At 43.9% G+C, this 12,310-nt stretch overlaps 1 protein-coding gene across 2 annotated transcripts in view; it reads left to right on the forward strand.

Moving 5' to 3' along the window:
* Positions 1–12,310, forward strand: part of LOC138246326 (excitatory amino acid transporter 2-like) — a 1,049,947-nt gene that overhangs the window by 219,212 nt on the left and 818,425 nt on the right. For both annotated transcript variants that reach the window (XM_069200834.1, XM_069200835.1), the window contains exon 2: positions 2,830–3,014. In XM_069200834.1, coding sequence (XP_069056935.1) covers positions 2,873–3,014 — 142 coding nt within the window. In that variant the 5' untranslated portion in view covers positions 2,830–2,872. The remainder of the gene's footprint in view (positions 1–2,829; positions 3,015–12,310) is intronic.

Raw genomic sequence — 12,310 nt, forward strand, 5'->3', positions numbered from 1 at the left:
AGCAGAAGCTAGTGCCAATGACAGAACTTCAGATGTTTTTTTGATTGCATAAAGTTTGACTTTGCCTTCAGTTTTCATTCTTACATGTTAATGGTTGCCCACTGAAGTTCAGCAAACCCACAGAATTATGAAAAAACAGAGGTTCTCAGATTTGATGGCTACCCATCTGTCTGAATTACTAATAGGTATCCTCCACCTTGAGTCCCTTTACTCTGCCGCCACCAGTGTCCCTAATCTTGAAGTGATATCTGACACATTTTCTCCTTTGTTGCCCCAGTGAACAAAGTCACCTCACCTTGTTTTCTCCTTTTGATAATTTTACTGAAAACCCCAAAGGATGTCTTCTAGTGATTAGTGCTGCCATTTCCTCACGACTTCACTCTGTAACACATTGTCTCTGTTTAGGTACCTTTTGAACAGGCTTCAGATTGTTCAAAATAGAAAGACTGTCTTCTCAGTTTAAAGGAACAAGACTCGGGCCTCATTACGAGTTGGGTGGGCACCAAACTCACGTGTCTAGAATTCGCCAGTTCAGTATTCCACCCGCTGGCCCTATTATGAGTTTCCCGCTGGGCCAGCAGGCGGAATACCCGACAGTAAGAAACTACCCACAACATTGACACTGGCTCCTAATAGAGCCAGAGGTAATGTTGTGCTGCATTGGGTGCGACAGCACCTGTCTTGCTTTTCACTTCCTGCAAATCAGGCAGTGAAAATCATGACAGGGCTGCCCATAGGGGCCTCTGCAGTGCCCATGCCAAGTGCATGGGCAGTGCAGGGGCCCCCTGCACCCTGTCTCCGCTAGCCTTTGCATTGGGGTGGAACCGCCATGCAAAAGCTGGCGAACACAGGGGTCATAATCTGATTCAGAACACCAGCACTGCCAGGCCATCGGCCGGCACACATGTGGCGGTGCAGGCAGTCTGGCCGTGGTGCTTTCGCCATGGTTGTAATGTGGAGGCCAGACCACTGCACTGGGGGTGGTCCGACTGCCACCGTGAGTCTGGTGGTCCTAGGACCGCCAGACTCATAATGAGGGCCTCTGTCTCTTTCCATTGTGCCAAATTGCATTGTTTCCCTTTTGTAAATGAATCAACTTGAAGTCACTCTTTTCTTTGGCCTCATCTGTCCAGTCAGAAAATATGCATCCCACATCCCTGCCTGTGTTCTCTTATTGTTTACATATTGAGCCACAGTTCTTTGGCACTCGCCCCTCTTGATCTTCACTATGCAATGGATTATAGGTCCATCCACAAGACTCTTAAGACTCATCTTGTTGTTATCAAGGTTCCTCCCCTTCTGTCGTTTGCTTGCTCAGTGCTCATTTATTCATTCATTCCATCATGCATGCATTTATTTATAGGTGGAGAGATGTGGTTGTCAAGAAGAAGCCTTTAACGGAAGTAGGTTTGGGGAAAAAGGAAACCCCAAACTTCCCGCCTTTGATCGCCTGCTTGACAGTTTCTCCCATTGGAGGCCGAAAATATTTCTTAACCAAAATTGGCGCTTTGTAAAGAGCCACTGTTTGACTGGTCCACCATCGAAGTCTTGAACCGAAACAGTCTGCATCTGACACCATTGATACTGCTGAAATCACAGGATATAATGGAGTCAAAGTCAAAATATGAAAGAATAGACCATCTTTCAAATAATGTGGTCATCATGCTTGGAGCCCTCTTCTAGGTCCTGTTAGGCCCTTGGGTGTCTGAGCTAAATTATATTTCAGTACTGAAGGCAAATAATGAGTTGGTGTGGGGCTTCTCCAGAATCCGTCATCGCACTTATCAATAGAGTTCACAGGAGCGGCGACCTTAATTGCTACTGTGGTTTCCCATCAAAATTAGGTACTAGAAAGTTAACGTGGAGATTGCTAGTAAAAGAGTTTTTCCGGGGATGCAGCTTTGGCCAGCATCTAGACACCAAAGCCTTCTCAGATGATTTTGATATTTAAAGAAATAGTCCTACGAATCCCCAGGTCGAGTGGAAGGTAGCCATTGCAGAGTGAGTCTGCAATACATCCCCTCATCCAATGCCTGAGAAGTTAAGGAGCACCCTAAAACACAGGATACTACAGGGTGTGTCACTTTGTCAAGAACCTTCCATCCTGCTATAGTGTCCCTCTTTCAGCTATGTATTAATGTTTTATCAGCTGACACATTAGTCTGGACAGAGAACCAGGAAAGAAGCGAGAGCACAGGGGTATTTACAACACCTGGTTCTGGGACTTTCTTGCCCACCTTTACAGAACCATTCTGTAACACATTATGCAGTGTGAAGTGCATCTGTGCAACTGTTCACCTTCTGGACAGTAGAAAAAAAACCAGAGTCAAAGCAGACATCCGTAGAATCCAAAGTTTGCCTGCCTCTGAAGTAGACATGAAAAGGAGGCTTTATAGGCGAGCAACACATATATAACACTTGACTTTTGTAGGGAGTATTTAAATTAACTGATTACATTTGTTTAGTGGCTACATGATGTCTATCTTTGGGTTTGGGCCATCTTTCATAATGTAATTACTTGGGCATGAAAGAGTAGTGGCTGGTAACAAAATGTGATGCAGAAGTGAAAGGAAAAATTCATAATTTTTCTGCTGATCTTCATTGTGTTCTGTTTTCATATGATGCAAAGTAAAAACAGTGTGTTACTTTCCAGACATCATAGTCCCCATGACAACTGCTGTCTCAGCTTTGTCATTCTTTTGTGACTTACCACTATTGTGAACTCTCTCACTTTCTTCTGGCTGCAAGTAACCTCCTTCTCTCGTCATGTGTTGCTTCTGCTTCTCTTTGATGTGTTGCTCCTCCTCTCTCTACCTCCCATCTCTTCAGGTTCCCAGCCTCCGTTTCCATCTGACCTGTAGAAAAACTAGAAATGACCAACAACGTTGAAGTTCCTGTTTCAGATGGTCACCATCTCCACCACCTGAATCTTGAGAGACTGCCAATCAAGGACTGTTGGTCCACCCATTGCAGCTGGCTCAGACGAAATCTCCTCTTAATCTTGACAATTGCTGGTGAGTGATTTCTAAAAGAATTGCGATATTTACAAATGCACAGAATTCAGAAACCTCTGATGTGATCTAGTCTGCGTGGAAATAGGATATTCATATACGAATGCTATGTGATTCATTTGAGCTTGTCAGTTCAGGTCTCACTCCTGCCTATAGGTGGATACAACAGGACGTTTTATTTTGAAACTGAAAACAGCCACGGATGGCATTCTACATGCCGTAAGTAGATGAAATGGCATCACGTGCCATTTGATCACCTATGGTATTTCAGGAAAATGTGACAGAAGTGTTTGAGTTCTTGATAACATCACATGAAGTGACATTTCTGGAGTACAAAAACGGCAGTAAAGAATGATGAACTGAATAATCATAAATTAACCAAAGTAGATTACAGGGTATTGTAGTATTTTAGTTAGCAAGTAGGGCAAGAAACCAAGGCTGTGATTTATCATGCCTGTTAGTAGTTGGTAAGAATGTAATTCATAAAATCAGAGCCTTTCTGACTGCAGAATGGCATTTTTGAATTCACCAAACCCAATTAGCGATTTGGTAATATGGTACTAAGGGCCATATGTACAAACACTTTTTGCCATAGACACAGAATGGGTAAAAACCTTTGCTACATCTGGCCCTAAATGTTATTGAATCACTAATTGGGTTTGGGAATAGATACTGAATTGATATTTGGAAGGGGTGTGATAAGGGCGACTCTTCCAAATACCGATTCCTCTAGAGATGTATTAATGTTTTGCAACAGAAATTTAGTCGCAAAACATTAATATTTTAACACCTCCTCAAAGGAGGTGGTAAGCTATCTACATTGTAAGGGATCCCCAGGGGACCCCTTCCCCTTTGTGAACGTTCCCAAAAACAGTTTTATAAGTAGCAGTGGTCTATGAGACCATTTTCCTGCTCATAAAAAAGGTGTATGTCATTTTTAGGTTTCACCTGCACAGCGCTTGCACTGTGGTTGCAAAATCTCTTGTAATTTAAAAAAAAAATCTCAAAAGGGAATACAGCCTACCAAAAACCTACCAATACTTAACTTTACTTACCATTTGTTGATTGCAATGCTGCTTTAATTTACATGCTTCTGATTGGTCAACACGTCATCTGCTTTCAATTTGCACGTTTTCCTGCTCTGCTTGCCCTTGTTGTGGCATAGAGCTTGGCCCAAGTACAGCTTCCAGTCACTGGCTTATGGCTAGTGTTCTTCCACTGGCTATGCACTCTGAAGGTACTTTTGTTTTAAACAAATTGCTATTGAGCACTCCATACGAGTGCATCTTCAGGCCGTCTTCTCTCCTCCCCAGCGTGTCAACCACCAACCTCTGCCATTGTATTTAACAAAACCTGAGCTGCTTTTAACCCACCACTCCCTCCTCCTTGCTCTCTGTTATTTTACCGACCCCCCGCTTCAGCCACATCCCACACTCTCACTCGTGTCCCCGAAGGTATTAGATTGCACTATTTACATTACACATAGACACTTTAATTTTTTCCTGTTATGGGGGAGGTGATTAAGTTCCCCAGTTCCAAGATAGCCAGCTCTGCCTTTGACATGCATTAGTTGTGTTACCTGAAATTTTGTGTAAATGAAAGAAGCATTTTCAAAGCCAATAGGTTTTGCCTCTGAAATATCTATTGGCTTTGTCAATGTTTTTTAGACATGTTACACACCAGCGCTAGCTGCTGTGCAGCATGTTTTAAAGTAAAAAAAAAACACTATGACACGGTCAACGGTGTCCACGTCATAGCTCTTTTTTTCAACTTTATAGCATGTTGTACACGAGCTAGCGCCACTGTGCAACATGTCTTAAAAAAAATTGACAAAACCAATAGATTTTGCAGAGGCGAAACCTAATGGTTTTGCTAATGATTGTTCTTTTTTAAACGTATCCCATTTTTCTTTAAGGAAAATGGGATGCATCTTAAAAAAAAAATTGGTTTATTTAATAGAAATTGATGACATGGTGTTCTGCTGACTCCAGCAGGCCACCATACCTGTCATTGCAGCCAATCATAGTGGGTGTCAATGTACAACCTCCCTAATGCATACTATGAGGTAGGTTGAATTGTGACCTGCTACAAATCAGTATTTTGACAACCAACCTATTAATACATAGGTCGATTCCCAAAAGAACTAAACATTTGTTAGAAATCGCTGCACAAATTGCTTCTAACAGATCCTTTTTGCACATTCTGTTTAAGGGATCACAAAATTTGACTCATTATTTGTTGCAATGTACGATTTCCTAAAAGGAATATTTGTACATGAAGGCCCAAATTCTACATACGTAATATGAGGATTGCAGAAAAACGAATTCTAGGCAAAATTTCAGAAAGAGGAAGAATATGTATTATTCAGTCCATTTGCGTAGTAGCCAATTAGCCCACAACAAGTGACACCTGCTGAGGGTACTCTTACTTCCAGCAAAGAGAATTTTGGAGTCTGATTAAACAAGTTGTCCTTTTACTATTATATGTATAGGCTTAAAAACCCTAGCATGCAAAATGCTGCTGACCAAAAAACCAAGGACTGGCGGAAGGTGTTGCACATGATATGATGCATATCATTATTCCATACTAATCGTTCATCACCATATGCACCCATTTTACATCATCCAGTGTTACATCAAAGCAAAGAACCAAAACAGTAACTCACCAAGTGCACACCTGATGCACTGCACCTTCAGTGAGGTATGTCACACAACGTTCTTGTAAGGTTCTAACCAAGTGCTCCCTTGAGATGCATCAGTAGTGCTTTCTTTGTGTGCATCAGCCTGTAATTCCCTGATTCCCGGTGCACTTCACACTCTGCTTCTCTTCTGTACTTCTGTGGGTGCCCCTTGCTGCACATTACTTTGTGCATCAATGATGCACATCATCTGAATTTTATGTAAATAATTGAGAATGTTTACTATTGGTACGGGGATGTCCTTCCATGATACACAGATGTGTTCCCCTGCCCTATCGACTGCCTGTATGTCTGGTATCATAATTGTTTACTTTGGCTATAGCGTCACACTAATCTATCTTGTATAAAGAGGCCAAGGCCTATTTTTGATTCTACAAAGTCAAGGACTTGTTTTGTGGCCTGAAGGGGCATACCAAGCCTAGCTGTATAGTGGACAGATGACTACTGTTGTTTTGCATATACCACAGAAAGCGGTGGTGACAGCATAACATGTTTTGAAATTGATGATGTTACCAGACCTTTTTCTGAGTCAGTAAGAGCGGCGTGGCCTACTGACCCTCTCATGTAAAAATCCGCTGTGTGCCAAATGCTGATATGCAGTCAAGCCCATGTGTGTATGTAGTTCCTCTGTAGCACGTACATTTTGGATGCTCCAGTTTCTCACAGCACAAGATGGAGGATGAGGACAGCTTTCCTAGGCAGTTAAAATGTATAACCTGCCTTTCTGTGGCTAGAAAGCGATGATCCAGGCACTGAAGCAAAGAGAATAGAGACAGAGTTCCTGTAAGAATGCCACAAGCACTTTGTTAGTAAGGGGCTGCTTTTTATTCTTCCTGCCATTTGGTGGATGGTAAGGGTGAAGCGTGGGACTGTGGTGCTTGCAGATGGGGCTGCATGACTGTGGTGCTTCATCTGCCCAGTAGAAGGCTGCCTCCGCTGCTGGACTGGCTGAGACTGCTGAGTTGGTGTCCGCAAGAGAACGTAGACTGCATGGCCACTAAAAGTCAATGCCTCAACTAAAACCCGGTTCCTCAGATCCAAATTTGTCAGCTCTGGCCGTTAGGCTACATTCATATTTCTCAATTTATATGTGAAAGTCATTCATAAGTGGGATGATTGTATATGATTACACATAGTGAGCACATTCTCTGTTGAAATGGCCTTGTGATGTTAATAAAGCAGCAGCAGAAAATACTGGAAGGCTCACTCCATGTCTTGCTTCAGAGTACTTGCAAGGGTTTGTTTTAAAACCAGTGGTGCTTGAACAATTTTAGAGTGGGGGTGCTGACATCAATGTTACATCACTGGCGTCAAAGGCACTATGAAAAATCCTAGCTTCTCATAAAACGAAGCAAATGTATTCCACAGGGGAGTGGTAAGGGTGTAGTACGTAGCTGGTGGTGCATTTTGGAGCACACCATCACAAATATATTACTAAAGCATCATGGGGCAGCACACTGTCATTTACAGACAGCACATTTACATAGAAATGGCCACTAAATTTGCACAGACATTCAGTTTTGATAATATGTTTAAATCAGGTATCAGGAAATATTTATTGTTTGTGCAATGCCATGTAAAAGTATCTTTACCGTATTAAAATCTTTGTTGTCATCTTTTGGAACACGAAAGTCGTTTGCATGGTGATAGTGAAGTCATGGGGATTGTGAAAAATCCTAGCTTCTCTCAAAGTGAAGAAAATGGTTTCTGCAGGGGAGTGGTAAGGGTGTAGTATGTAGCTGGAGGTGCATTTTGGAGCACAGCGTCATAAATAGATTACTAAAGCATCATGCTGCAGCACACTGTCATTTACAGACAGCACATTTTACATAGAAATGGCCACTAAATTTGCACAGACATACAGTTTTGATAATTTGTGTAAACCAGGTTTCAGGGAATATTTATCATTTGTGCAACGCCAAGTAAAAGTGTTTGACCCTATTAAAATCTTTGTTGTCATCTGTTGGGACTTTGCTTTCACCCCTGCTCTGCGTGACCCAACTGTTTTGATGTCTGGATCTCTAATGCTGATTGTTGTTGCCATAGGCGAACACAGACCAGGCATGTGCAACATGACACTAGCCTGTCTCGTGGACTGCAGTCTTTTTGGCCCTGGAGGGCATCTCAAAGTGCTTCCCTCACAGTGGTAAAAGGCCACTGCTTTTACCAAGTGATAAGCAGCACAAACGCAATGGTAGCAGCATACAGTGTAGTGAATAGTAGTAGTGAACAGGTCCTCTTTAACTGTGTCAGTGGAGTGGGACCTACAGGCTCATTCATTTAAAGTTCTGCTGCTGTGTGCTAAACTCACACTTAGTCTACATCGGTTTGATTTGTAGTGCTTCAAAGTGCATGTGTAGTGTGTATGTGGATGTATGTGGATGTATGTGTGCCTGTGAAAGATACACTACAGGGATAATGCAGTGCTGTGCAGTTTTTGTATATATTATATGCTGGTTGTACGTATGCCTGTGAATGGTACAATACATAAAGGATGTAGTGCTGTACCGCGTGTGTACTCCATAGGTTGGGTGTATGTGTGCCTGTGAATGGTACCATACATGGAACACTCTGGGTTCTGTTTTGGGAGCCCAAGTGCCAACTGGAGAAGCATGAGGAGAGCAGGTAGAAGAATCCCCCAACACAGATTTGTGTATTGCACATTCAAAGGGAGCACTTCGATTCAGAGAGATGTCACTAGGAAGGGGCCTGGGCACATTGCAGAGAGGAGATGGGACTGACAAGGGAATCATAAAGAGTAGGGATGATGCCCAAAGGTAACATTTTGATAGAGGTATCACTGTGGCTGATAACCAGGTGTAAACTTCTAGTCAATCCCATGGCCTCTGTTGTGGCGCTATCAGATTTGGAGTCTCTCATGCTGTGACAGACTGCTTTCTGGAGGAAGAGAGAATAGAGGAGAGGACACTTCAAAACGAAGTGGACCCTCCACATAAGCTTCAAAGATTCAGACTCTGGAAATAGACTATAAGAGGGGGAGCTTGAGGCCTCAAAGACTGTCAACAATCAAGCAACCAGTCGGGCAGTGCAAGGAGGGGAAACTCTGCAAGACTTCTGCTTGTGACCAGGACTGGGGGACAAGGCTTGCTAGTCTCCCAGGTGGGTGAGGAGGCGTCACCCAGGGAATCCTAGGCGGCCTGCCCTTGAAGCCTGAGCACCAGTGGCTGCCTGCATGCCAAGCCCAATGTGCCCTGTGAGGTAGAGCATTGGAGGGAGTGAGGTCCAGTGGAGGGATGCTGGCAATTGTATACCTATAGCGAGGTCTGAGGAGATGGCTGCTGCACTGGTCAGGTCATTGATGTGTTCAGGGAAAAGTCAGTGACCTCTGAATGCCAGAGGACTGTCATGATGTGAGCCGTGACCATTGCTGCACCGAACGGGTCATCATCTGTGTGCAGTCCCAAGTTGGCGACCCCGTATACCAGGTGAGGATTACTGCTATGCTGATCAGGCTATAGCCCTTGTGCGGTATCAAGTCAGCGACCCTGTGTGCCAGGTAGGGCAGCTGTGAAGATTTCTGGCATGTTTATTGGGCCGTAGCCCATGTGCAGTATCAAGTTGCAACTATGTAAGTCAGATGGGGCTGCTGAAACGTTTGCTGCTGTGCTGACCAGTCGTAGCCTGTGCACAAAGGAGGAATGGTGACCCAGTATGCCGGGGGCCACCAGAATTACGCAAAATGCATGGTCTGGTCAACCCATCGATGGCGGATAGAGACCACCATGGTGACCCGACCGGGCCCAAGCTGTAACTGAGAACCAGCACCAGATTTGTCACACCACCCCCATACGTGGCAAGAAACCCAAAGAACTAACCAAGCATCAGAGTAGCATCAAGCACCCCCACGGCTACTGCAGGACTGCATGTGATGAACTTGAGGACACCTGACCGCAGGCCTCCTGGGCCGCATGTGAAAGATCTATTGGAGGCAGCCACTGCATCTTTAGTGTCTGCAAAGGAGTCGGACTTAGAGACTCCAGTTGCTTGGATCTTGCTGGTACAGGTATGACTGATTTTTGGGCCAGACTGCCCCGCAAGAACTTCTTTGTCAGATAGCACTGCGGCGCTGGAACACTTTTGACTTTAATCCTGAGTCTGATTGAAACTCCAGAGACTCAGACTAATAGTGGGACTTAGCCTGAATAACCACTTCTGCTAGCTGGAGGGGAGAGGGACTCAGGGACCCACCTATGGAACACTACAGCCCTGACATAAGGGGACTGTGTAGGTTGTTTGTAAATGCCCTATTTTACTTTTTTTAGTCCCATATAAATACTCCTTTTTTTCATGAAGCAAATGTATTGCTGCTCCTTTGCATATGTTGTGAGCCTGTGTTCTATGGCCATGTCATAGATGTCTTAGACTGCTCAACCGTGTTACCACTGAGAGACAATTACTAAAGGTACTTGACCAAGTTGCCCAGGCTCCATAGCAGGCCGAGCCCCGGGACATATGAGGTAAAAGGCCTCAGCGTCCATGGTTGGGCCCAGTAACTCCTGCCTGTCCAATGACCATCATACTTAAGAATTTGAAAACAAATGTGCTTCATTTTTGTTATCCTAATTGCTAAACTATGCTGAAATATGTGTACAGTTCATATGCAGATATTTACCTTTTTGTATTTTACAAACAACGACATCCTACAGCCTTTCTGTTCACACTCCATATACCCCAGCAAGATATCACATAGTTGACTTTAAAAACTGCTCTCCTTTTGCAGCCAGAGAAAGAAAAGTAAACACCAATTCCCATGTTAAAAGAATAAGAAGCAATCTGTCAGAAGGCATATCCTGATACTAGACCTCTGTCTTTGAATGGCAACTAATGTGACAAGATAAATACGAAATGTAAAGGCATCCTTATTTATTACTCTCTCTTGGCCCACCAGAAATCGGTTGGCGACCCACCTGTGGGTCTCCACCCAGAGTTTGGGAAAGGCTGGTATAGATGATGGGTGGCCTCAATTGAAACACATGCATTAAGAACAAAAAATACTGTGATGTGCTGAAGTTTAGGATATTTCTTCATTTTTAAGAATTAAAAACCCAATTTAGAAACGTTCCATCCTTTCAATTGAAATATAAATTTCGATTTATCTATGTTTGTTTGTAGATTGAATAAAATATTTAAATATTTGTGTATGTGTTAGATGTATTTCTGTGTATTGTTTTGAGTTTCAACTTGTGAAAATTGCCTATAACTAGGGTCCCAGCTTCCAATAATGACGCAGTAGGGATTCCTGGATTCCAGGAATGATTTGGTGGGGGTCCACCGAAGTCAAACGATTAACAACCGCTGCTCTAGGTGTTCTAGCTAATAGGCAATTGCCTACTGACACATTAATAATAATTGATTGATTGATTTTACTTTTTGCTGCAACTTGACTCCAGCAGTCCATCGGGTTTTTCACACGTACACATGAATAAATATGGCATCCCTACCCTACACATAGGGTTGGATGTGTCAGTTTAAGTCCTCCTCACTTCTGGGTGGGGAGGGAGTGGGTGGAACATGTAGGTCTGGTGCAAAAAATAAAAAAGGGTCAGTTTAAATCTATCATTACTGCAAATCTCTCACTTCGTGCACACGTTTAGTCCCAGTCACACTCCTTTAATCGCATCTGTAGACAAAACTCCCATAATGTCTGGCTTTAATCAGAGTCTTCCTTCTATCTTTCGTCAGGGCCCATTAAATGGGGAAAACCGATCCATAATGCCCTCCTGTTAGACCTGACAGCCTTAGGGTGGTTGTAGGAAAGTGCCACTTTTGGCATGGTTAACCCCCATTTTTTGCCTAGTGGTTATGCCAACTTTGACTGAAAGTGTGCTGGGATACTGCTAACCAGGCCCCAGCACCAGTGTTCTTTCCCAAAATCTGTACCTTTGTTTTCGCAATTGGCACACCCGTGACACACAGTTAAGTCCCTTGTAAAAGGTACCCATGGTGCCAAGGGCCCTGTGGCCAGGGAAGGTCCCCAAAGGCTGCAGCATGTTTTATGCCAACTTGGGGGACCCCTCACCAAGCACATGTACACTGCCTATGCAGCTTGTGTGTGCTGGTGGAGAGAAAAAGGCAAAGTTGACATGGCACCCCTCTCAGGGTACCATGCCCACAAACCACTGCCTGTGGCATAGGTAAGTCACCCCTCTAGCAGGCCTTACAGCCCTAAGGCAGGGTTCACTATACTGCAGGTGAGGGCATAGCTGCATGAGCACTATGCCCCTACAATGTCTAAGTCTATTCTTAGACATTGTAACTGCAGTGTAGCCATATTGAGTGTATGGTCTGGGAGTTTGTCATTACGAACAAAAAATGCACACAGAGGGCATCTTAGAGATGCCCCCTGTATATTAGCCGAACCACTAGTGTAGGACTGACCGGTCTGTGCCAGCCTGCCGCTTTCAGACAAGTTTCTGACCACATGGAGTGAGAGCCTTTGTGCTCTCTGTGGTCAGAAACAAAGCCTGTCCTGGATGGACGTGCTTCACACCTCCCCCCTACAGGAACTGTAACACCTGGTGGTGAGCCTCAAAGGCTCAATCCTCGGATTACAGTGCCCTAGGGCACTCCAGTTAGTGGA

This window comes from Pleurodeles waltl, chromosome 7 (genome assembly GCF_031143425.1).
Source record: "Pleurodeles waltl isolate 20211129_DDA chromosome 7, aPleWal1.hap1.20221129, whole genome shotgun sequence".
Taxonomy (NCBI): domain Eukaryota; kingdom Metazoa; phylum Chordata; class Amphibia; order Caudata; family Salamandridae; genus Pleurodeles; species Pleurodeles waltl.